At 48.0% G+C, this 24,715-nt stretch overlaps 3 protein-coding genes across 11 annotated transcripts in view; 2 read left to right on the top strand and 1 right to left on the bottom strand.

The window, feature by feature from the left end:
* ASAP2 (ArfGAP with SH3 domain, ankyrin repeat and PH domain 2) overlaps positions 1-7,629 on the top strand; it is a 156,903-nt gene extending 149,274 nt beyond the window's left edge. For 4 of the 6 annotated variants that reach the window (XM_060027125.1, XM_060027123.1, XM_060027127.1 and 1 more), the window contains 5 exons: positions 580-748; positions 2,326-2,375; positions 2,850-2,941; positions 3,385-3,507; positions 5,187-7,629. In XM_060027125.1, the coding sequence (XP_059883108.1) occupies positions 580-748; positions 2,326-2,375; positions 2,850-2,941; positions 3,385-3,507; positions 5,187-5,261 (509 nt within the window). In that variant the 3' untranslated portion in view covers positions 5,262-7,629. The remainder of the gene's footprint in view (positions 1-579; positions 749-2,325; positions 2,376-2,849; positions 2,942-3,384; positions 3,508-5,186) is intronic. The other 2 variants (XM_060027128.1, XM_060027124.1) reach the window with 1 other exon arrangement.
* A 2-nt stretch (positions 7,630-7,631) lies between these two features.
* On the bottom strand, positions 7,632-20,557 carry ITGB1BP1 (integrin subunit beta 1 binding protein 1). 2 transcript variants are annotated; one of them, XM_060027130.1, is made up of 7 exons: positions 20,399-20,556; positions 15,658-15,762; positions 13,173-13,251; positions 11,745-11,881; positions 9,504-9,596; positions 8,799-8,948; positions 7,632-8,317 (listed from the first exon to the last, which is right to left on the bottom strand). In XM_060027130.1, exons 2-7 carry the CDS (start codon positions 15,727-15,729, stop codon positions 8,246-8,248), a joined length of 603 nt encoding a protein of 200 aa, XP_059883113.1. In that variant the 5' UTR covers positions 15,730-15,762; positions 20,399-20,556; the 3' UTR covers positions 7,632-8,245. The 2 variants fall into 2 exon arrangements, with proteins under 2 accessions (XP_059883113.1, XP_059883114.1); XM_060027131.1 differs by lacking the exon at positions 8,799-8,948 and having other exon boundaries at positions 20,399-20,557.
* Positions 20,558-20,651: 94 nt separating this feature from the next.
* The window catches only part of CPSF3 (cleavage and polyadenylation specific factor 3), a 41,633-nt gene continuing 37,569 nt past the window's right edge, over positions 20,652-24,715 (top strand). Inside the window, exon 1 of one of the 3 annotated variants that reach the window (XM_060027119.1) lies at positions 20,652-20,793. In XM_060027119.1, the coding sequence (XP_059883102.1) occupies positions 20,744-20,793 (50 nt within the window). In that variant the 5' untranslated portion in view covers positions 20,652-20,743. The other 2 variants (XM_060027121.2, XM_060027120.1) reach the window with 2 other exon arrangements.

Below are 24,715 nucleotides of genomic sequence, written 5' to 3'. Positions count from 1 at the left end.
CGTTGAGGGGAGGGCTGCTGTTGGCCGGGGAGACGGGGAGGAGGCGTGGCCTCGAGGCGGGGCTCCCTGCCTCACTGGCCCGTGCGCTTGGGGAGAGCAGCGGCCTCCTCACCTGTGAAACGTAGAGAGTGATACAGCTCGTCCCGCTGCCCCCTCGCGGACCGGGAGCCTTTCCAGCTAGTTCTTCGCAGCCTTTCCTCAGACTGACCGGCCAGCGGCATGGGTGGGGCCCGGCCAGCAGCATGGGTGGGGCCCCGGGGCGGGACCGGCGCCAGACCCAGGCCGGGCCTCCTGCTGCCGCTTCTCCAGGTCCCCGTGGAGGGCGGAAACCCACAGCGGGTTCTAGCTGAGAAAATACTCCCAGGCTCATAGAGGCATTTTAGTCCCAACCTGAGGCTCGGAAAGACTCCCCGCCAGCACTGTTTTCCGAAAATCGTCAATGAAAGTAGGTTTTTTCCTTACGAGGTAGGTAGGGGAAGGAAAAAGGAAGCCCTTATCGCAAGAGCCTCGGGTGAGAAGGCTGGGAGGGGGCGCCTGAAGTGTGACCCTCCGCGTTTCTGTTCTTTCCTCTCTCCGCAGACCCCCTGGCTCCCACGCCGCCCCCTCCGGTAGCAAAAACGCCCAGTGTGCTGGAGGCCTTGAGCCAGCAGAGCAAGCCGGCGCAGCCCGGACTCCCGCCCAGCAAAGCCCCGCCGCTGCTGCCGCCGCAGCTGCCCAGCCGCCTGCCCCAGAAGAGGCCTGCTCCCGGGTAACGGCCGCTCCTCTGCGTGCCCCTCGGGCCGGGCCAGCTCGGCTGTCCTTGCTTCCCAGGGGCACCAGCCCCGTAACTTCACCTGCTGAGGTTTCTCTGAACGTTTGAAATCTTCCATGTCTCTACTACTGTGACCCCTAAGGTCAAGTGTTACATAACTAAGTGGTTATGCTTCAGGTGTCTAAAAAATAATCAAGAATGTTTAAAATGCAAAAAACTTCATACCGATGTACATCTTATATCCACGTGATGATTTTAGATTTCCGTTCAGTACAGACACCAGGATTTGGGGAGTTAAAGTTCTCAAGACATGAGGCCTCTAGGTCTTATTTGTTGGTCGCTCACAGGGTTATCTCGACTACATGGACCCTCTGTAGTGCAGGACATGTATTTCCTACAAACAAGGACATTCTCCTACATAAACACAGTACAACCAGCAAAATCAGGAAATTAACATGGATGCTACCTTCCAAAACTCAGACTCCAAGTTTATTTAGACACACGTAATACCTAAATACCGTCCTTTACTACAGAGGAATCCAGTTCATGGCTCCCAGTCTGGATCTTTATGGTGGAAAAATGGTTCCTTTTTACTGGAAATGACATTTAGAAGCCAAGATCTGGGTGCTTAGTGTCTTCTTGGCTGTTGGAGTGTCACTGCACTCAGGCCGGCCCTCTGAGTGGTCAGAACTGGGGACACACACACACACACACGTGTGTGTGTGGAGAGCCGTTTGTCCCTGGCTTGTCCCCATCTGCCTCTTCTGCCCTCCATCCCCTCCCATCATATGTCAGGCCCCAGTTGTGTGTCTGGCTCTGTGCAGAGAACTGGAATAGGGTTCCTCTCGGCTCATCACAGACATTCTTGTCACTTGTCCTTACTTTGAGAGTTGACAGAACTGGTGTCACACCTTTTGCAGGTGGAAATGCCAACTCACAGAAACACGTTTATCCAGGCCCACCCGGCAAGCCTGAGTTAACAGACCGCTGTCTGCCAGCCCTGGGAGCCCCTTACCTGCGTGTCCCTTCCTGTGGTGCTGGGACGTGCCGGGCCCGGGGTTCATGGGGCAGGGTGTGCTGAGCCATGTCAGTCACGGTGGTTAATAGGCAGCAGGGGTCACAGAGTACAGAGGCATGGATAACGCGGGCCAGTGGTGCTTGGACAGGTCCTGGCAGAGCCACCAGGGCCCTGGGGTTGATACTGCCCCACCTGACGTAGGAAGAGACCCAGGCCGCGCGGGGAGGGGATGGGGCACATCACGGCTAGAGCTGGTTGGTGGTGCCCAGTTTCCAGCCCAGACCCGGGGCATTGGCAACGGGCTCACATGGGACAGGAGAGCCTCAGGAGGAGCCTGGTTTGGGAGTCGGGAACCTTCGATCTAGCGCTGCCCTCTGGACCTCTCATGCTTCCTTTTTCCAAAAAAAAAAAAAGAGGTAGTTGGATGGCAGGTGATGAAATCAGGTCAACCATTTTCAACTCGAACACAGGTCCTTTAGAAAAGGGAGTGAGGCGGAGCGGTAGCGTGCCTTGCAGGCCTCAGGCACCAGTGAATCTATTTTCCCCTTCTTTGTAGGCCTGACAAGTCAAGCCCACTGATCAACAAAGGCCAGCCAAGAGGACCTGGTAATTATTCCACGTGAAACTGGGCTACTTTCTGCTGGGTCTCGGGGGCAAAGTGGAGGGTGTTTCCCGCTGTGGTGAACCCCTGGGTCAGGCCCACTGTCCTGCCCTGGCAGCTACCCTGCCCTCGCAGAACCTCTGGCGCCCCTGCTCCTGGGCTGCTCTGTCCCACGCCCCGCATTCCTGTCCCCCTCTGCCAATGGGGACGGGGGTGTGGGGGAGCCCTGGCGGGGTCTGGGAGTCATTGGAGGAGGTTATGGCGTCTGCCTCACTCTGTGACACCTGCAGGCCGGCACACTCTAGGGAGGTTGCATGGAAGTCACAAGGTTCTTTGGCCTTTAGGGGACTTTCCCTCAACAGTTAGGAAATCTCAGGCAAGTTGCCTTGTGGCTATGAGAGACGGCGTTTATGTCGTTTCTATCTCATGGTGTTGACTGAGGGGGCATATTGTGAAGTCCGTTCATTTTGGCCCTAAAGCAGTGGATCTCTCTGGGACAGAAACTCTGGGTCCTCTGTCCAACGCCGTGGTCACGCAGCCCCCGGCGCCCATGCCCAGGAAGTCACAGGTGGTAAGCGGACGAGCCCCTTCCTTTCTGCCTCTTTGCCCTGGCCAGGAGCGGGTGGGTTATCGTCCAAGGGCTCAGAGGAAACTCTTCCTCTTGCCCTGGTTGGGGTGGGGGAGGCTTCTTCCTGGGCACCTGGTCCTTCGGATCGGAGCAGGATGCAACCCAGAGCCCATAGCCAGTGGGCTGGGCCCTTCCGGCTCCAGGACAGGCCCCCACGTGCCCACCAGGCACCAGGCCGGCCCGCTCCCTGCTCTCTTCCCTTGGCTGGCCTCCTCCTGGAAGTCCCCCTGCCCCGAGCGCACTGAGCCGCCCATCTTGACACCCGTGGGCTCCCAGGCCTGCGGGCGGCCCTCGGGACCAGTTGGAAGCCAAGTGGCCCGGTTCTCTGCCCTGGAGCAGACGCTTCCCCACACACTAAGCTGTGAGCCCTCTTCTCCCTGACGCAGACCAGGCTGAAGCCCAAGCGGGTCAAAGCCCTGTACAACTGCGTGGCCGACAACCCCGACGAGCTGACCTTCTCCGAGGGGGACGTGATTGTCGTGGACGGGGAGGAGGACCAGGAGTGGTGGGTGAGTCGGGCCCGGGGGTCTGTTCCCGGGCGGCGCCCACTGTGCCCCGCGCGCCTCAGCTGCCCTTTCCGTGCACCCGCTTCTGAGTGGGGTCCTCCCTCGTCGGGGCGGACGGGCCACATGGGCTGCAGTTTGCCGAGTGCACCTGAGGGTTTGAGATGAGGCCCTGGCTTTCTCGGTGGTGCCTCTGCCCGGCGTTGCAGGCTTGGTGGAGTGGGGCGCAGATGGAGAGCTGACCCGGAGGGCAGAGACGCTGGGTGTCGGGCTGGTCCTGAAACCAGCTGTGGCATCTGGGTGGGAGCTGGAATGGGATGAGCGTGGCGCTTCCCCTGATGACCCTGAGTGTCCAGCCCTGGCCAAGGTCAGGCTGGGTGACCTTGGGCAAGGTGGTTATGTTGCTAAGCCACAGCCAGCTCGTCTGAGAAAGGGCGGTGACACAGCACTGTTGCAGCGACGGGCACGGCAGCCCCCAGGGAGAGGTGGCTGTCATAAACTGGGCAGTCGTGCAAACAGCTCCCGCAAGCCTGGCAGCGTCTGCCACCTGGGGGCCGCTAACGGCCCAGCTCCGGGGCTTGAGCTCAGATATCAGATGGGTCATGCTTGCCGCCAGGACGCAGCCAGGACTCACGGAGACAGCTCCGCTCTCTCAAGGGCGAGGGGTGTTGGTCAGAGTCCCTAGCCAGGCACCCTCCTGGGTGAGCTGTGTGTTCTCTCTCCAGGGCCTTTGTGAACCAACTCGGGGCCTGGCACCGCCTCTGGCATGGCTGGTTCAGGGGTCTTCTTGTGGCCTCTCCCCTCGAGGGGTTCAAGTTCCTGTGGGTCCAGAGCCCCTTCCTCCGTCAGCCTTGCTCCACACAGCGCAGTCGACACCACGGGCGGCAGAGGGGGCGGCAGCTCCTGGTGCCCCTTGGTGCCCGTCCAGGGCTCTGCCCGCCCGCTGCCCACATGGCCCTGAGACAGGTCTGGCCTTCACACTTGTGTACAACCCACCACAAGGATGGGGCTCCAGCCTGACACCAGGCTTAGGCATCTGGAAAACACCTGTTCATTTCAAAAACTGTGGCAAAATCAGAAAGCTATAAAGAAAGTAAATGCTGTCTATAATCTCAGGGTATCCCCCTCACACACACAAAGATAATAATTTAAATTTTGGTGATTTTGTTTTAGATGTTTACTTAACTACTTAATTTACATCGTTGAGATCAGACCTGAGGTATAATTTATATAATTTTCCCAGAGCAAAAGTAAATGGATTTACTGAAGTCTTAAATGCTTTGACTACATTTGGGCCAACTCACATTTGCCACTCTCTGTGACTTGGCAGTGCACAGACTTCTGACATTGTTTCTTCATCCATTTAAAAAAAAAAAAAACCAAAAAGGGAGGTCGGGGTGGTGGTCTGATCCTGTGCTGCCTGCCCCCCGAGACCACCAGGACTGAGGTGGGGCGTGTGTGCAGACACCGACTCCCCGCGGATAGAAGTCCCTGCGGGTAGTAGGCCGGCACTATTTGAGACGGGAGCGAAAGGAAAAACAGTTTAGATGTTGTACCCAAGTAATTCTTTCCCAGAAGAGATTCTTCCAAACACATCTTTTTTTTCCCCTCCAAATGCTGTAATGCCCTTCAAAGTTTCCAGCATTTGGAATTTGTGTAACAACATAACCTTTTATTCATTTCAGATCGGCCACATCGACGGAGATCCCAGTCGCAAAGGAGCATTTCCCGTGTCATTTGTGCACTTTATTGCTGACTAAATTGCTACTGAACAAAAACACTTCTTTTTAAAGTTATGTCTTGTCTCATTATTGGTACCAAAACTCTTGCCAGATAACCTGTTTCATGAATTGTATTGTACGGTAGCCCACTTTCTCTAAGGCCACTGTTCTGCTTTAAAAACTCAAAGGCAATTTATATACATCAATGAATTGTTTTTATAATTCGTGTTTTTCATGAAACATTGCTACACTTCTATTAGGAACAACTGAATTTCCAAAAGGTGAACTGAAAAGTTATTTTAACTAAATAATGAAGATTCTGAATCTACAGCAGTAGTTGAACCTAAAAATGTTTTGAGTGTGGGAAAGAAATTCGTCCTGTTTTTCTTGGCCCACTTCTGGGGTTGGTGACCTTCAGCACAATTCTTTTTAGGAAGCCAGGAAATTGTTGCTTTCAAAGTCCATAGCCAGCCCGCACTTTCTGCTAAAATGCTTCAGTTCACCTTTAAAGACTTTTTTTTCTTTAAAGATACCTTTAAAGATTTCCTTTGAAACCCACCCAATGTTTATTGGAAATGTATACATAAGCGTTGTACTTTCCAGCCCTGGTGTGTGAGGTTGCAACTATCAGTGTATCCTGCATGTGTGTGTAACCTGTTGTGAACAAGCCTACTTGACCCGACTATAGATGGTTTATTATGGCATATGTCACAGCAGTTAATTCAGTTCCAGATTATATTAACTGCATTTCCTGAATCTGGTTAAAAACTAAGGTTGATGGACTGCGAAACAGTTCTTTAAACTAGTTTCTATGCTTTAGGTGTTCGGGATTTGCCTTCCTGAGCCTCCCGCGTCACACAGCTAGAGTACCGTGGTGCAGACCGACCCCCCCATATTACCACAAGACTTGCTGTTTCCTATCGAGTGTACCACTGCCTTCCCTTTCTAGCCCAAGAGAATGTCCACTCAGTTTAGTGTCTTGTATTTATATAATATACGAACAGGAATGGTAGTTACACTGTCTTGAAATTTAATCTGTCCATTTGTTTGTAATCAAGAGCATATCAGAAATCTGTAGGTCCCAGGTAATAAAATACTCTCAAACATCCCGGTTTTACTATTGGAGTCCATCGTATCATTCTTAAGCTACTGGGGGTGGAGGGATTAGGTTGTATATGATAAAATCAAAAATTCATTAGTTTAATGAACTTGACTATCATACCTCTATTTGGTAATTGTGTAAGACTCATGGTAGGTATATTGGAAACTCTGGCACTCTTTGAGAATAAACAGGCATATGATGACCACTTAGATTTTTACCCAAAGCGAAGGAGCAAATTTAAGAAGAGGCTTGGAAAGCAAGGAGACGGACGATGCTGTTAGTGTGTTTGTTATGATGGTACATTTGATTGAAGCAGCCTGTCTTTATTATGCAAGACTCTTGTAAGTACAGAGCTTTTTTTTTTAAATTGCATTGTATTTTTTCATTGTTATAAAGGGAGACAGAATAAACTGGAATGTTTTATGATGTTGTATGGCAATCTGCCTTTCAGAGTTCTGGGAAAAAATGTGTTAGATCTGTAATTAAAGTCTTTTTTTAAAAGCACTACATCTGTTTTCACTAATGGTTAATTTCTGGTTTTGAACCCTTCATTTAGTTAATTCTCTCATAGGTTTAAGAAAGTAAACAGATGTTTTGCACAGTGCACTTCCTATGTATATTTTAATACAACGCTCCCACATCTGTATCTTATAATCAGCCTTTTGACTACTTGGTGCCAGCTGTGTAAGGAATTAAAGTTGATTCTTATCAGCATTTGAACACCAGTCCCGAACTGATATATCAGGTTCACTGGTACATCAATATCTAGGAAATATTTTTCCAATCTACAATTTGGTGGTGCTGTTGTGCAGTAATTAATACTACTCTTGCCAGAGGAGAAATTATATTAACTTCCCTACTAATATCCTTTCCTAGTTATTTGCTCTTTGCAAATTAAAAAAAAAAAGCAACTGAGAGAAAGGAACACATTGTAGATATCTATTTATATTTAAAGTTTACATGTCATGAACTTAGCTGCAGGATTCTGGCATTTGGCATGCCATTCTCCATCAGATCTGACTTCTAGGGATGGCGACTCAGAAATCTGTCCACAGACTAATGGTTACTGTGTGATCTGTGAAGGGGTGGGCGGGTACCACGGTCCACAGGGTGGATACTGTCTGAGATGTATGATATTCAGTTCATTCACTTGATTACTTCGGTCTAGTTGCAGCGCAACTGTATATACTGTATAACCTAAATCAGTTCTTATTTTCATTGTCCTAATTAGAGCATGTTTAATAAGTTTACTCTTCTTGTTAGCTAGTCCTTTGACTGGAAAAAAATAAAATACTTTTAAATGGACATGGTGTTTTTCATGTTTTTAATCTTTAGTAAAGCACTATATATAAAAACAGTCCTTTTAAAAATACACTAGCCTACTGAACATGAGATTCTTTACAGTGTGTGACTTTTAACGTGAGCAGTAATCTTTGAAGGTTTTATTACTTCTAATTACCCTGAAGATGATTATTGCGGGTTACCAGCATGTCATCCTGACGATACACTTTTAAAGTTTTCCTCTTTGTGACTTGAGTTGGCAGTGTCACCTGCCGGTGCTGCAGGATAGACGGCCTTGGTCGTCCTCAGAAAGTTCTCCATGTTCATTCATCACCAAGGGCACTTCTGCGACACGTAAAGGTTATTAAGCTTATTTGTGTTTAAAAGCGACAAATGACGTTGCTTTTTTAGTCCCAGTAGGTAGGTAACTTCACTGAGCGTTAACTCACTGTTAAATAAGATACATTTTAATAGAAAAACAAACGACTGGTATTTTATACATTGCGTTTCTTCAGAAAATCCAGAGCCAAGGATCGCTCATGTTTCCAGAATAGTTCAACACCACCGCAGAGTGAAAACAGAACTATTGAGAAAACAGCGGAACTTGCACGTGAAGTCTGCTTCCCCTTGACTGCAGAATTCAGGGTTTCTCAGATGTCAACACAGAGTCAAATGCAGTGGATAAAACTTTGCAGATTGCTTGTGCTTGTTCCTACGTTAAGTGAAAAGATACAGTAAGAGTTCATAAATCGCTTCCCGAAGTAAACGCGACCCTCCTAACGCCTCTCCTAAACCTACACATCACCAGTTTTGGAAAGCCCCAGACACGGCCTGCCTGGGTCACCGTGTTCCTCCGCCCCTCAGGAAGTGCACGCGGTAACACAGGACCCCGTGGCCTTCAGGAGGGACCCTCACGAGTCAGAACAAGGTATGGAAAGGCGTGGCTCTGCCCTGGAGGACACACTGCTTTCCCTCACCAGCTTTACATCTGCTGGCCTAACAACCTGCAGGAGGTCTGGCCTGGCTGACCTGGGGCCTGATTGATATACTCATTTCTCCTGTTATGCCAGGTGTTTGCTAGGCACATGGCAGAGAGCATCTCTTCAGCCTTTGAAAAGACTAAACAGTCCCTGGTTTTGCCACTTTGTTTGATGAATTATTAGACTAATAACCAAGGAGACTGAAAACCTCACCAGGCTGTGGCACTGGTAAACCCACAGGTTGTATTCTTCGTTGCTCGCATCTGTGGTCTTCAGAGCCAATAAGCTTTTTCCTGCCCCCAGACCATCATCATAACACACCATCCGGATGATTAAATATAGAGCATGCCGATGCAAAACATCCTGCAGGAATCAGGGAGAAGAAAGACCGTGCTATTTTACATGCTTCTCCATTCTTAAAACGCATTTTCCTGTGCGAATTTATCATGAGGTTTTAAACTGAGCATATCCATCCATGGATCGGGCAGAAGGTAGTTTCACAGATTTTTCACCCAGTTATTGGCTCAGTTATGGGCCAATTTGCCTTTAGGATCATACCTTCCTACTTAAGTTCTAGGAAGACGGAGTGAGATGATCTAAGTTCACGATCCCGTCCTCTATGCCCAGCTTCCAAGCTGATGCCTGCTCTGAATCGGCACGGGGTCCTAAGCTGAAAATGCATTAGGGGACCAGCCGGGGGAGGGGAGGGGAGGGGATTGGCTTGGGCCCTACACACACAGAAGCAAAAGCCCCTATTCATTTACCCTAGGAAATTGGTCACTTTTAAGGCCAGGTGCCAGAAATGTTTACAAGCCAACCACTCTGCAAACAGAAGCAGACCTAACTACAAGAGGGCCCTTCCCAGCCTGAACTCCCCAACACCTAAAACACATTTTCCCCCTTAATTAAATTACTTACATACTGATCTGATGTGGATACTTTTATGCCATACTTGGAAACTCCCATAATAAATTCTTCATCCAGAGGAACAAAAGGCAACTTTCCATCTTGCTTTAAAGTAAAAATAAATTACATAATATACATTTTAAAAAATTATGTTTCATTCCTAATTCTGATTGGTCAATTTTAGCATCTGGCCATCATAAACCCAAACCCTTTAAAGAATGTGGGGCATACAACAGCCCAGCAGGAATTTCTCTCCAAAGAGGCAGAAGAAATATCCCCCCGACCTGTTTTACAGTCTGCAAATTTGACCAAAACTCAGATCCATGTACCCCATGCTTACTGTTAACCCCAGTTACAAACTGATACTACTCACAGATCCCAGCGAGGCTTAAATAAATACTTACATTAGAAACATTAGAAAAATGAAGGGCCTTTACTCAAAGTTTATACTCATGTCAGCACATTAAGTGACAGGTAACATGCAGCAAGAGCCATTCTTCTCAGCCGCTTTACATCTTAGCCGGGTGTTGGGTATGTCTGGTATTCCCAGCGCCCCAGGGCTTTGGACAAGTAAACGCTGCTTGAAGAATGGTTACTCGGCTCTCAAAAATATCAGTCAGTATCTTGAGCTATTCAGAACAAGTAAAACAGCACACGATGCCTGATGGTTTCCCTAGCAGATGGTCCAGTTCTATCTGTTAAGTAGCCTAACTTGCCTTCTCTAAAATAAATATGATGTTGCTGGCAATCAGCAGATATTCCATACGGTCAGTGTTTCTGTGGAACCATTTGCCTGCACTAAAGAGATGACGGTAAATGAGCCATGTCCACCTGCCTTAATTCTTGGGTCCTCACATGCAAGAGTAAACTCTTGCCAATCATTTCTCACAGCAGGTTAAATCAATTCCAAGAATCAACAGATGGGCTAATAGCAACGCTATCGTCAATAATAGAATTCTGATAAGCCCCATTTCTGCAGTGATGTGAGAAATTGAGCAGTCCTTGTCAGAATGAAATGCCTAGTGTACTTTTGGGAGAAAACATTATTAGCCATCTTTCAGTAGAATACTTTACTTAGATTAGTTGTTGCTTGCACGTTGGAATGACTTTATATTTCAAACTAAAGGCTGGGATAATTGTGTTTGCCCAGACTACCAACAGTTGTCTGTTAAATGGCAGATCAGCTCAGCTGATTTCCCCTGAGACACCGGCGACTTCCTTCACTTTCATGAGGATATGAAACAGTATATTTAAGGATCCCATCTCCATGAGTTAAGAGACTATATACTCTTAATAGTAACCAGCACGCTATAAATTGATAAGGGACTCTTTCCATTGCAGTAATATCCCTTTGTTAATGAAAACAAAGACAAGCAATTCCATCTTCTAGAAACTTGGGAAGCAAGTTACTAACTGTTGACAGTATTAAGTCTTCTGGCTCATCCACTCCCAACTCTGGCAAGGGTACGGACCTTACAATACTTTAGGCGCAAACCTCACACCTTGATTTGTCTTAATGTTCACATTAAATTTTCCTTCGTGGTGATTTATTTTTTTATCTTCTTGACCAGGATATATTTTTGAAACTTACCTCAGTTCTTGTTGGAAACAGGGTGTGAATAAATAGATATGGTAGGTCAACACCACTATGAATTAGATTATTCAAAGAGCTGAACCTAGTTCAACGGAGATACAGTAAGACTTGCCAGACTTTTAGAGATAAGCTTGTGGTGTGTACCCAGCCACCGTACTCGGCTCCCCATTTTTTTATTATTATATTTTTTGTGTGTGGTGCACGGGCCTCTCACTGTCGTGGCCTCCCCCGCTGCGGAGCACAGGCTCCGGACGCGCAGGCTCAGCGGCCATGGCTCACGGGCCCAGCCGCTCCGCGGCATGTGGGATCTTCCCAGACCGGGGCACGAACCCGTGTCCCCTGCATCGGCAGGCGGACTCTCAACCACTGCGCCACCAGGGAAGCCCTCGGCTCCCTCATTTAAACAAGGGGACTTTTTCAGTCAGCCCCAGAAAAAGTGAAAAGCACTGTGTGAAGGAAGGGACTGTGTCCCTGTGCTCCTCTTCGACTCGGTATCCAAGGTGCCCTGTACCTCCTCTGACCCCAGCGCTCAGTAACAACTAACAGTGATAAAAGCGCGGCTTCAGGAGAAGCAGTGAGGAGACCTGGAAGAGTGTTGTCTTTCTCCAAAGCCATGAGTTCACTCTGGAATCTGAGAAAATTGAACTTTTTTTTTTTACCTGGGCGACATCTATATAATTTATCAGGTCTAGTGGCCCTTCGAGACTTTTTCCCTCGGAGAGTTTCAGTTTCTCAATGGCACCAACGTATTTTATTCGAAATTCTGCACAGGTGTCTGAATTACTGTTGCTTTGTCCTAAAGGTGAAAAGAAAAATTGTAAGAGTAAGACTTCAAAAGAAATAGTTGCATTATAGGGTATCCTCAACCTCTCCCCAGGCAGGAAATAGACAGTGTCATCAGAAGTTAACCTTTAATAAAAATTAAAAAATTTTAAATGCAAACTTTTTGATGTCATGGGAAAGAATTAAAAATTTCACTAACCTTTTCCTCAGTGACTCACAATGTACTAAATATATAAAAATCTCAAAAGGAATAAATTATTACTATGCTTCATTTCTTCTTCAAAAAGAAGAGAACTAAATTGTCAATTTGACAATGATTGAGTACCTTTGTAATGCATATGACATTTAATTATTTTTTGGTTTCTTCTCCCTTTTTACCTTTCACTTTTAGCTTTCTTTCCTGATTCAGGAAACCTGATCTACCTCTCCCATTCAGTCAGAAAGACCAGAAAATTTTTTTTTCAATGTAGATGGAATAATGCCAGACAGGAAGTCCCTTACAAAACAGATGGTAATAGGTGAAGAACTGTGTGTGCCGTAAAATCCAGCCAGTACAAAAGTACCACAAAGGATTTTACAACGTCTGCAATAGTAAAGGAATACCCTGTGGTCACTTTTAGATTATGTTTATGTAATAAAAAGATGCCCACATTTTTAATGTTTTAAAGCATCTGGAAGTAAAGACAATAGACCTTATGCTACTATACTCCCTTTTACATCTTCTCTCCCACTCCTACCACCTTTTATGGATAGAGTCGCCTATGATCCCGAAAGGAAAAGGGGAAGGATTTTATACAAGAAAATGAATGTAGTAGGTTTCCAATTACACACCGGCTAGCAGGTGGGTCAAAAACCACCTTTTGATTTCTGAAGAGCTGCTCCTTTTGGGGGGCTGCATAAATGTTTTCAAGGGCCTATGACAGATGCTCCCCTCGTTACCACATGCTCCTGATGTTAACTTTTTTTAATCAGCAGGACGTTGTCTTACCCCCACGAAGAATGTAATTCCGAAATAATTCACAATCGGCCAGCCCATTTCTTACAAAGCTATTTTGACACTTCTAAACTGTCACCACGAAGTTTTCCACAAGTTTTTGCTCCACGACCATTAAGAGCAGTTTCCTCCAAGGCAGCGGCTTTCACCACCCACCCGCCACCCCAACCTGCGTTCCACCAGATCTTGGACCATTTCTGGCAGAGCAGAGGAAGAAAACCCCAAATACTCAAGGACTCCCTGTGCTACTCTGGCAGAACTGCACAAGCGTCAGTTAGCAGCCTTCGCCAAAATGATCCGCCCTCCGTACCTGAGCTCTTGGTGGAATCGGTATCGAGGCTCGCCACGGTGCTGGATCGCGAGAGCCCCCCAAGGCTGGAGTCTACAGACTGAGAAATAACAAAACAACAGAAAAACCGTAAACGCAATTAGAAGCACTATCTTCTCTCAAGTTCTCTACCAAACGTTCAAATGACTTATTATAGTTGAATTAACACATATAAAATCAGGTCAATTATTCAGGTAGATTGACTTGACAGATTTTTCTAAAGACAAATTCCTTAGCAAACTTCCAGAAAAGCAGACAGTCCCAACTGCTCTTGCCATCACACAATATTGGATAAACGTGAGGTCAACACTCCCAGTTTAAATGAGAGCCACTACCTGTATCTCCTTATAAGATACCTGATATTTATGTCATATGTGAAAACCTACACCTTGCTTTTGTAATATTTCCAAAGAACCCCCAAAGAACCCTGTGCAGAAAGCAGGCAGGGAGTTAATATTATCCTGTTTAGTAAATGAGCGGAGAGACACAGAGAGGTGAAGTGATTTACCCAAGGTTACATCTAGTAAATATCCTAGATCTCTAATCTACGTCTCCTAATTCTCACCCCAGCATCTGCAATGACTCCAACTACTACCTGGCCTACAACAGGTAAACACAGGCCGACTGGTGGACCAGAGCATAACTGCAATGTGAATTACAAAGAAAAACCAACAAACCTGTTAAGCAAAATTTAATGAATCATACATGTTAATATAGTTTGTTCTACAGCATCATACTCTCATTTTTTAGAAATAACAGTAAAAACTTCTGATTAAACAAATCACTTATTGGGAATTCTCTGGTGGTCCAGTGGTTTGAACTTGGCACTCTCACTGACGGGGCCCAGACTCAATCCCTGGTTGGGGTACTAAGATCCCACAAGCTGCACAGCTCGGCCAAAAAAGAAAAAAAATCACTTTTTTACACTTCAAACCAAAATTAAATTTTAAAAGTACACTCAAAATTTTCGATGTTTAAGAAGTGAATCAAGGTGAATGCAAAAATGTATCAAGCCTTACTGCTTCCCTTTCTTAATAACAGCACTTCTTGGAATGTAAACTAAGAGCAGAGCCGTATGCACACGGAAGTTCAACATCATGTGTGGTTCTGACAAATCGGAAAAAAACCTAACTACTCAAAGGGTGACGGAAGGGGAGTTGGAATTAAGATGCCGTTACGAAGTCAGGCTGGCTTCTGGGAAGCGTGTGACAGAGTGAGGTTCTGTGCTTCAAATTACCCCTCCGCACGGGAAAAGCAACCAGGTTGTCAGAACCTAACAACCCTCAGAACAGAAGAACAGGAAGGGAGAAACTGGCCTAGTTTTCTGAGGTTCCGAATCGTAACGGCAGACGCTTACATCATCCTGGCACACAAATCTGAGTCCCAGCACCCTGCTTAGGAACCGCACGAGGCTCGCCATCACTCGGGGTAAGACCTCCCTCTGGGCCCGCGGCCCTCCTGCACCTCTCTGGCCCTGCCTCCGCCACCTGCCCAGGGCAGCAGGTCCTTCAGGAATCAGAAACCGCGCTCTGGTCCTACTCTGCGAGCCGCAGGTCAGCACGTCTCCCTTTATCCACTTTCTGATCTAGAAAACAGGAAGCTGGGCCTGATTCCCAGGCTGAGGTCCTCACACTTAGGTAACAGCGGGTGGGTCTCAGCTAGCTGCAGGAGTTCCGAAACCTGACAGGAAAACGGTCAGTTTTCCCATTTAAGACTGCACAGGACTGCTAAAAGCTCAGGTTTTGGTGCTTTTGGCTACGTGCTGACAGCTCAGTGACAACGCCGCTGCCCTTGCCTGCTGGAAACTCCCGAAGGGCAGTGGTGCGTGTGTCCGTCCCTGGGCGTGGCCGTCGTCACCCAGGGCGCTGCCCACAGGCTGGTGAGAGGCACCCCGGAGGTGGGCACCCATGCGTGTGGGCCGAGGGCTCCTCTCCTGCCTCACCCAGTCCTGGCACTGGGCACCGAGAGCTCACAAGGGTGGAGAATGACTTAAACAGGCTCTCTAGTCCTAGTCTAGCGGACCCAGTGGACCAGGACTTGGGACTCGAAGGGTCCCACACACTCACACCAGGGCATTTTCCTCACTATCCAACTAACTCACCGTGACTAAACAGAATTATAATTTGCACACACACCTCAAGCCCTAGAATTCAAGACATCCAGCTCCCTGAGTGCCTGCAATTCCTGTCATATAAACAATTTAAAAATCAGCGTTTCAATGAGACAGTTCGGAAGTCCCGATCCCTCCAGGTTAGCGGAGTTAAGAACTCCAGAAAATCTACCAAAACAAAATAAAATTAAATCAAGCGCACAATGCGTGTCGAGTGCAAAAAAATGAATGTGAAAAACCTCTAGTTTGAAGAACATCAGCAGGTCTGCCGGGGTTAGTACCCTTCACGCAGCATCGGTTAGAAGAAACAAAATTCTCACCACCTAACGACTGCGGCCTCCACGCCATCACCCCTACCTTGCTCTTAGTACTGATTTCACTACTCTGGGAGCTGCTACTGCTGTGTCGCTTCTTCCCTTTCCGAAACATCTTCCACCATAGCTCGATCCAGAGGCACGCCCCCTGGAAGAACAAGCGTTGGTTAGGTACATTGAGAAAAGCAACTTTAAATCCCTTTACACGTAATAGGAATAAAAATAAATAAAAACCATCAATTCCTCCCAGTTCCACGGCGTATTCCTTTTACTTGAAACATAAATATTTTCCGTTGACCACAAAATGTGGGTATTATTCTTTTTCATTCTTATTCTCTTTTTGAATCACAAGATTCTAACCCAATAAACCAAAAAGGTAGGAACCTTCTTGGCATCTCTGGAGGTGTGAAAAGCACTGTTCAGAAGTAACATCTAGTTCTCAATATATTCAAGTGCCTGCCTTCCCTTTAACCAACTCAAGACGTTAGTAAAATATGTGACATATCAGTTTATCAACCACGTCACTGTCTCCGGTTCCTGTTCTGTGAATGGCAGGGCTAAGAACTGAAGGCGCTGACACATCTCGGAAATGTGCATTTTTCTTGAAGTCTCCAACTATCTTTAAGTAAAGGCTGACATGAAAACCTTGCCAGGTGCTACCTCTCATCTCGTTCCAGTAAGGCCAGGGAAGGAGGTGACCTTAAGTTTCCCAGAGCCAGGCTTATGTATCTCTTTTTTTAAATTTTCGATTTCTCCTTGCACATTTCATAGGAGCACATATATTATACTTGGAAAATTACGAACTAGCCTGCATAATGTTTCATAGTTCAAGTACTTCCAAACACACTGTCTCAATTTATCCTCACAGCAACCTGGTGACACAGATGTTCTCTGAGGGTCTCTGCTGGAGCTCTAGGCCCCCCATCAGGGGGCTTACAGAAGACAGGTTAGAATCTGCATTCTGTAGACAAGGGAACTGTGACCCATCTTTCAGGAGGATTTATGAATACAAGAACCTAACAAATGTTTCCTAAAGGTTGGTTCTACAGAGGGAACAAGGGAACCTGCTCACTACAGAATCGAACACTATCTTATCGTCTTCAAACGTTCAACAGACAGCAGTCTGCACAGATAGCGTCCTTTCATTCCGACATGGTGAATTCTTGTCAGAAAAACAAGGGACCTGATGAAGGAAAAGAATGAGTAAATCACGGGGTGGTCAATGCATGCCCCTCTCCAACACACAGTTTCTCCCATTGAATCTGGAGGGCCACCCCCGCCAAATCCACTCACTAGCATCTGACCTTAGGCCACTGACCCAAAACTCGACTCCTGAGCCCAAGCTTTTTAATCAGCCCCATCAGCCAACTTATTTCTATATCTCTGCTTCATTTGTGGAGTAACGAGAACATGTGATTCATTCATTCGTTCCTGAGTAGCCAGTGAGCACCTACCAGGTGCTGGGGATACACCAGTGAATAAGATAGAAAAAGCCCCTGACCTCAGGGAGCTCATTTTTAGAGGGAGTAGACAGACCAACAGGGAAACCAAATATAAAACACATTATTTGGAAACAATAATTGCTACGAGGGGAACTAAAGCAACTTAAGGAGATAGTGATCAAAGGAAGGGGGGACGATTTTAGACAGAAAAAGATGTTCTGAGGAAGCGAGAGTTAAGCCCTGAGGGAAGGAGGGGGCAGCCGTGAACGTGGAGGAGAAGCTCCGAGAGTGGACGTCCTTCTGACGCACAGACCGGTGAGAGGCCAATATGACTAAGAATAGGAGGAGGAGGGAGAGTGACAGGAGGGAAAGAGCCACAGGAGACCTTGCAGGCCACAGCGAGAGCTGGGGTTTTGTTCTGGGTTTCACAGGAAGACTCAGAGGGTTTTAAAAAAGCAGTCAGGTGATACGATCAGATTTCTGTTTTAGAAAGATGACTGGCTGCTGGGTAGGGAACTAGTTGCACAGGACAAGAGTAAAAAGAGGGGGCCTACTTAGAAGGCTTCCGTGGATAATTCGTTGCAAACGATAGCCCTGCCATCACAGGATACTTCTCGGTTAGAAAGAGAAGGCAAGAGGGCCTCAAGGTGTGCACAGAACTGGGTTAACCTGGCAGCATAACATACCATAATTGATGGGCTAGAAGGTCAGTGTACAGCATATTTAAGCACATTATATTTTAAGTACATACAAGTACTATATATATAGAAATAACAATTTTAAATATGATTTTTTAAAATTTGATAGTATTGTTATGAAATCCTGAAGCATCTCTTCAAATCCCTGGAATACTAGAACGATTCGAAAATCACTACTTAATAAGGGCTTTGCAACTCCTTAAGACTTTCTTTCCATCATCAATCTAGGAGCTGAAGGGGAAATGCATTTACAAAAACCTTTGATATCTGCCACTATTTTGATGCATGTTCTTAATTAAGCAAGTCATTCTTGTCTCTAAATTATTCGTGCATAAAAATGAGACCGAAGATACTGTCACTTGGGTGTTCCACAGACTCATCAAAGGCCAAAAGGCCAAACCAGAGCCCACCCTCTTCCCCTCCACAGCAGCCCCTCTCCTCTCCCTTTCAATAAATTCCATTATTTCTGGTAGAAACCAGGAAATCACCGACTCCTCTCTGTCCTCCAGCCCTCACATCCAGCCAAGTCCAAGATGCACTGATTATCCCACCTGAAGAGTTCCCTCATCCATGTCTCTAAACAGGGCCTGCATCATCCTAGACTATGGCTATGCAGAAACACTTTTTCATTATGTGATGAAAGCAATGGACCCTTAACCCATAAAAATGCACAAAGTCTGGAATACAATGTAAGGAATTCACAAGCCATCAGGAGATATTTCAAGGGTGAGGGACCTTGTCCTGAGACAGACTGGGACCTGGGACACTTTGCTGCAGTGACTGCAAGTGGACAAACGTCTTCTCGAGTAACAGATACAAAGAAACTATAAAGGAACTAAAAATAACTGCGTGCATGCACGTGCAGTTGGGGCAAATTCTGGACAACAAAACACAAAAAGACCAAAAAAACCCCAACTACCACTTCTGAAGAGCAGAGAGCCAAAGCAGGGTCCTGCGCGTGCCCCCTGCGCTCAACACCGCCAGGGGGTGGGCAAAACACCTCAGCCGCCCCTCTGCCCGACCCCTGGACACACCCCTACCCTCACCCCATGTAAGGAACGAGCTCGCCCGCCTCCCACCGCTCTGGCCCCTTTTGGCGGGGAGGAGCGAGCAAGGGAACCTGTTACTTGTTTTCGCTCCCCTCCTGCAGCTGCAGGAGCCCCAGTCAAGCCCTGCCTGAATTTCTGGACTGGCCTCTTATCCATTTCTACTGATTGGGAAGGCCAAGAACCCTGGTCGGTATCAGTCCCAGCTGGACTCCTTGCCGCTTCAATTCTGTCATCAAGCTCCAGCTGAAATGATTTCTTTAAAACTCAAGTCAGATGCCATTTAACCTGCTTCAAATCTTTTGTTGCCTCCTCAAAGTTAGAGACTGAAGTCAGGCTCTCTGCCAGGACACGCAAGGTCCTCCATGACCGGGCTCGTGTGGACCCCTAGTCTCATCGTCCACAACCAGTTTCACACTCAATTAATCTGTAAGGAATGCATGCAAACTGGCTTGCGGTTCTCAGCATGCACTCAGCTCCCTGTTTCCACACTTTGCTCCTGCCATTCCCTCTGCTTAGAATGCTCTTCCACCCTCTATTTATTTGGCTAACCAGTCACCTTCCAAGACTCAGTTCAGGCTTCTCTTCTAGAAAGCCTCAGGTTGGGCAACGGGATGGGTCTTCCACAGCTTGAGTTTATACCCTGATCTCAGCATTAGTTAGCTACTGTCTACTCGTAACTATCTCACTCAGAACTGTGAGCTCATGAAAGACCAGGGCTAGGTCAGCTCTGTATATCCGATGCCTGCTACAGCCTGGCAGAGGCCATGCTTAATGAACCGGAGAACCTTCTTGTGAGATAACATCCAGATGACAACTCCCACGTCCTGAGCACCTACCATCTGCCACCCAGTGCCAGGTGATATGTTTTATACACTCACATACACACACACCCTTATGCCATCTGTGTATACCTCTGACCCTCTCCACTGACCAGCAAGGTTGCAGTATTACAGCCCCTTTCCAATGAGGCAGCCAAAGTGCAAAGTTGATGAAGCAGCTTGCCCAAGGCCACCATGGGGCCAAGTTTGGAACCTTGGTAGAGTTGGCTCCAAAGCTCTTTCCACACCCCGCCCAGCTCCTGTCGGGAGCGCCTGCCACGTGCCGGTGACAGTAAACAAAACAGACGCAACCCCGGACCCGCGCTGCGGGGAAACAGCCACGACGCGTGGAGGAACCAACAGGATCCCGCACAAAAAGTGAACGGTCTCCATCGCCCCTCAAATCAGAGCCTGACATGAGGAACGTGGGGAGCAGCCCCGCGGATGCTCTCACTCCATCACCCTTCCGACCGGACCCAGACACACGCCACACGCCACACCCGTCGTCACCGGAGCTGCAGTCCCACCCCAGACAGGAATCGGCACCGGGGCACTGCCTCCTCCCGCAGGCCCGGGCCCGCTCCTCGGCTCCCGCCGCCGGCCCCGCGCCGCCTCGGGGCCTGGGTCCCCCACCCAGGGAAGGCGGGTCCCGGTGGAGACCGTGGCCCCCGCGGCCCCACCCATCCGCCCCGCCGCGAGCCTCCCCACCGGAGCCGCCCTCGGGACCCGCGTTCCCGGCCAGGCTCAGCCCAAGCGCGGCGAGGGCCGGGCTCTCACCTCAACGCCGACTGCGGTCGGGGTCAGACACCCACAGCCTAGGCAGCCCGAGCCGCGGCAGCCACTCCGTGTCAAAAGCCAGCGCCCGCTTTTCGAGGCCCGTGGCACCGCCCGCCGGGCCTCGTCTCCGAAGCCTCGCGCAGGCGCAGCCCTGACCCCGCCCCCGGTGCCCGGACCGACACCTTGTTCTACAACCGGAAGTTGGAGGGAGGAGCCTAGGGTGGCTGACGCCCGGGCGCCGGAAGTTGTGCTCTCGGTGGACGACGACCATCCTTGTGGGTTCCCTGTGGCTGCTCTTCCAATTTAGAAAGCCTCCCGCAACCTGTTCCTCGTCCCCGTTTGCAGATGTCTGCGATTCCCGCAGAAGAGAGTGACCAGCTGCTGATCCGACCCCTGTAAGGGACCAGCGAGAGGGAATGAAGCCACGGGTTGTGAGGCGAGGAGGGTACCCGGGTGGTTGGGCTCTTCAGTCGGCCCTTGGTCCCTTGGTCCGCAGTTGCGGGCCAGGCCTCCGGATGCAGGGCTTTGGAGAACTGTGGATAGGAAGGGGCCTGCTCGGTTTCATGGGATTTTGCTTTTTCCAAGGGAGGAGAGTATGTGGAGTTGGGGGCCGGGAAAGAAGGTCTGTGGGGCCGCTGGGCGCTTTCTTGTTCGCCAAAGAGTGGCAGGCTCTGAGGGAACCGGTGACGCCGAGCATGGCAGGATGAGAGGAGGACCTGGATAAGGCTGTGGCAGTGCGAGGAAGAACTAACCTGTTACCTCCAGAACTTGGTATTTGCCAAGATGGGAAAGGAAGTAAATTAGGGACTCGCTGTGAGCTCCATTCAGAGCTCCAACTCTGGGAGAATAAGGAGGGAAGAAAAAGCCGAGGTGTTAAGGACAAAATCTCAGCCCCTGACTGACCAGGAGAGGGCTGGCCTTTCACTGGAAATGGCCTTCTGTCAGAGAAGCACCTTACAGATCTGGAATGCTGCTTAGAAAGGGAAATATAAATGTGGAGGAACTTATTCTGTAAGTGAGCAGCTATAATCCACAAACATGCTCACTGTTAGAAATGAGTCAGCACCACATGAACACGTGCCTTTTTCAAAAGGCAGAAATATTTCCTTTACATGTTCATTTAGTAAGGACTCCTTGAGCACCTGCTGGGGACGTGCCCCAAGTTTGCCGCTGCTCAGTTCACACCTGTCCTCTCTTCCTGTGCTCAGCAAACACTGAGCAAGTGTCAAGGCCACACTGGACACTAGGGATACAAATAAGACGGAGGGCTGAGTTAACTGGATTCACCGTTTTGGAGGGAGCTGCAGCGCCGCATGAAAAGTACCGGAAAGATAGTTTGGAGGAATAGCAGACTATCACTTTGGAGTCAGACCTGAAGTCCTATCTGTACACTATCGATTGCTAGGACAGCAACCTCACTGAACCCATGTCCTCCTGTGGAAATAGTATAGCAGTACTTAACTGTGCAGAGTAAAGCTCACGGTAGGCGCTCAGTCAATGGTGACTACTGTAAGAGTACAGATAGGCGTTGCACTAAGGCCGTGAGAGTGCAAAAGGGATTTCCAGCAGAGAGGAGAATGCCACCTCATGCATCCTGGAAATTATGATACGAGCTGAGGCCTAAAGAATGAGTAGGAATTAAAGACAGCTGAAGTGTGGGCAAGGATGCTCCAGGCCGAGGAAGTGGCACGTGTGAAAACGAGAGGGCTCTGTTTGTGGCCAGTCTCCCCATGGCTGCGGCTAGAAGATTAGCAGATGAGATGGTAGAGGCTGTCAGGGTCCAGCTTATGAAGGACATTGTGTAAGGATTTGGGGTCTTTATCACCAGTTATAGAAAGCCAAGGAAGGATCTTAAGCAAGGATGGGATGTGATGGAAATTATGTTTTAGGAAGATCGAAGATGCTCCTGGCAGCAGTGTAGCAAATGAATAAAAGGGTGGAACAAGGGACTTCCCTGGCGGTCCAGCGGTTAAGACTCCAAGCTTCCACGGCAGGGGACACAGGCTCCAACCCTGGTTGGAGGAGCTAAGATCCCGCATGCCGCGTGATACGGCCAAAAAAAAAAAAATAGGGTGGATTAAGTGGAGAGAATCCAGTGGGATGAATTGAAATAAACCAAGTGATGAAGCAGTGAGAGCTTGGAATGAGTGAAATGAGCAGCAGTGGATTGGACAGAGAGAGATTTAAGACAGTAAAGAAGTGAAATCTTCAGAACTTTGTAACCGATCAGATGTATTGTAAGGGGCCGTTGTTGGGGGAAAGGCAGTGTAGAGAGGAGTGTTAGGATGACACGGACTCCTAGGTAGGACAGCTGGTAAGTGGTTGTGTTATTCACTCCAGGAGTACAGGAGATGGGGCAGGTCTGGAGTAAATTTGGGAGTTTTATTGTTTTAAACAGCCTTATTGAGATTGAATTCACATCAGCACACTCATTTAAAGTGTACAGTTCAATGGGTTTTAATATATACAGTTTTACAACTATCACCACTGTCTAATTCCAGAACATTTTCATCATTCCGAAAAGAAGGCCTTATATATCCATTTACCTCCAACTTCCCCAGCCCTAGGCCACTACTAATCTACTTTCCATTTCTACAGATTATCTTCTTTTGGACATTTCATATAAATGGGTTACAATATGTAACCTTTTGTTACCGCCTTCTTTCACTTAGCATAATGTTTCCAAGGTTCATAATTTGGGAGTTTTTACTCATTCAATAGGTATTTCTTTCATTCTTTTTTTTTTTTTTCCTGGCCATGCTGTGGCTTGTGGGATCTTAGTTCCCCGACCAGAGATTGCACCCATGCCCTCAGTAGTGAAAGCACAGAGTCCTAACCACTGGACTACGAGGGAATTCCCACAATAGGTATTTCTTGAGGTTTACTGCGTGTCAGGCAGTGTAGCTAGCTATACATCGGTGAATGAAATAGACAACGTCTCTGCTGTTATGGAACTCTCATTTTAATAGTTAGAAAAACCATAAAGAAGTAGATACAATAACTTCATGTAGTTTTAAGTGTTATTACAGAATGTTGTGAAGGGCAGATGAGGGGGTGACATTTGAACTGAGACCCAAATGATACACAGGAGCCAATTATGTCAATATCTGAGGGCAGAGCATTCCAGAAAGAAAGAAGAACAAGGGCAAGGGACCTGAGGTGTAAACTTGTTTGGCATGTTTGAATATAAGGTGCCTGTGGATGTCCCGGGAGAGATGCCAACGCCAGGTGACTGACTGTTAGAGGTCTGGAATTCAGGAGGACAATCTGGCTACAGATACAAATTTGGAAGGTCCTCAGCATGTTAAAAATGTGACAATGAAGATCAGGAAGACTGAGAAGACGACCAAGGAGAGAACCCTTGGAATAACGGCATTTGACGGATGGGCAGAGGCAGCTGAGCAAAGGAAACTAAGGTGGAAAACCAGTAGGACCGGATGAAAGTGTGAAGTCAGTGAAACCAAGCTCGGAGAGGGACGGAGCAGGAGGGATGACGTGCTGCCGGGAGAACAGTGAGAAAAGAACTGAAAGAGGGGCTGTTTGCGCTTAGCAACAAAGAGCTGTTCTGCAGGGAGAGTTTCAGAAGAGCGGTTGGTAAAAAGCCAAATTGCAGTGAGTTGAGTGAGTGGAGGTGAGGAAATAGAGGCAGAGGGTGTATGCAGCTTTTAGGAAGCGGGCAGGGAGACTAAAGGAGATGAGAATTAAGGGATTTTCTTTTGGGGATGAGCATGACTGTGGCATGTTTAAATGCGGTTGGTGAGGGAAAAGCCAATGATGTAGCAGGCAGGGGTCAGTTCCTCAGAAGGAGAGAGTGTGCAGAGTGTAGAACCATGGTGAAATGATTAGCCTTAGAGAGAGAGGTCTGTTCTCTGTTGCAGGAGAAATGGAAGGAGAGAAAGATGCGGGTGGGTTGGTAAGTTGAGGAAATTGGCAGCTGAACTGTACAATTTTTTGATGCAGAGAAAGCCGTGCCTCGAGTGAAGAGTTAGGATAGAGGGTTGGAAAATTTAGGAACGGGGAGAAAGGTTGAAATAGTTACCACACTAACTGTAAGAGAAAACTGAGCTAGGGACACTTAAGAGGGAGCGCAGAGGGCCAGTTGAAGTGGAAGGCCAGGAATTCACAGTAGCACTGTGGTGGTCTGATTTTCTCTGGAGTAGGATCTCAGTTTGAGGATGCATCCATCTCATGTCTGTCTCCTAGCAACGTATGCGTTCCTTGAGCTCAGTGTATTGGTATTAGGCCTTTCCATATTCTAGGCACTTAATACAGTGCTTGGCAAATGGAAGCTGCCAGTGGTTAGGACTCTGTGCTTCC

This window comes from Delphinus delphis, chromosome 12, assembly GCF_949987515.2.
Source record: "Delphinus delphis chromosome 12, mDelDel1.2, whole genome shotgun sequence".
Classification (NCBI taxonomy): Eukaryota; Metazoa; Chordata; class Mammalia; order Artiodactyla; family Delphinidae; genus Delphinus; species Delphinus delphis.
Note: the sequence above shows the minus strand (reverse complement) of the source record. Positions and strands in the feature narration are given on the sequence as shown.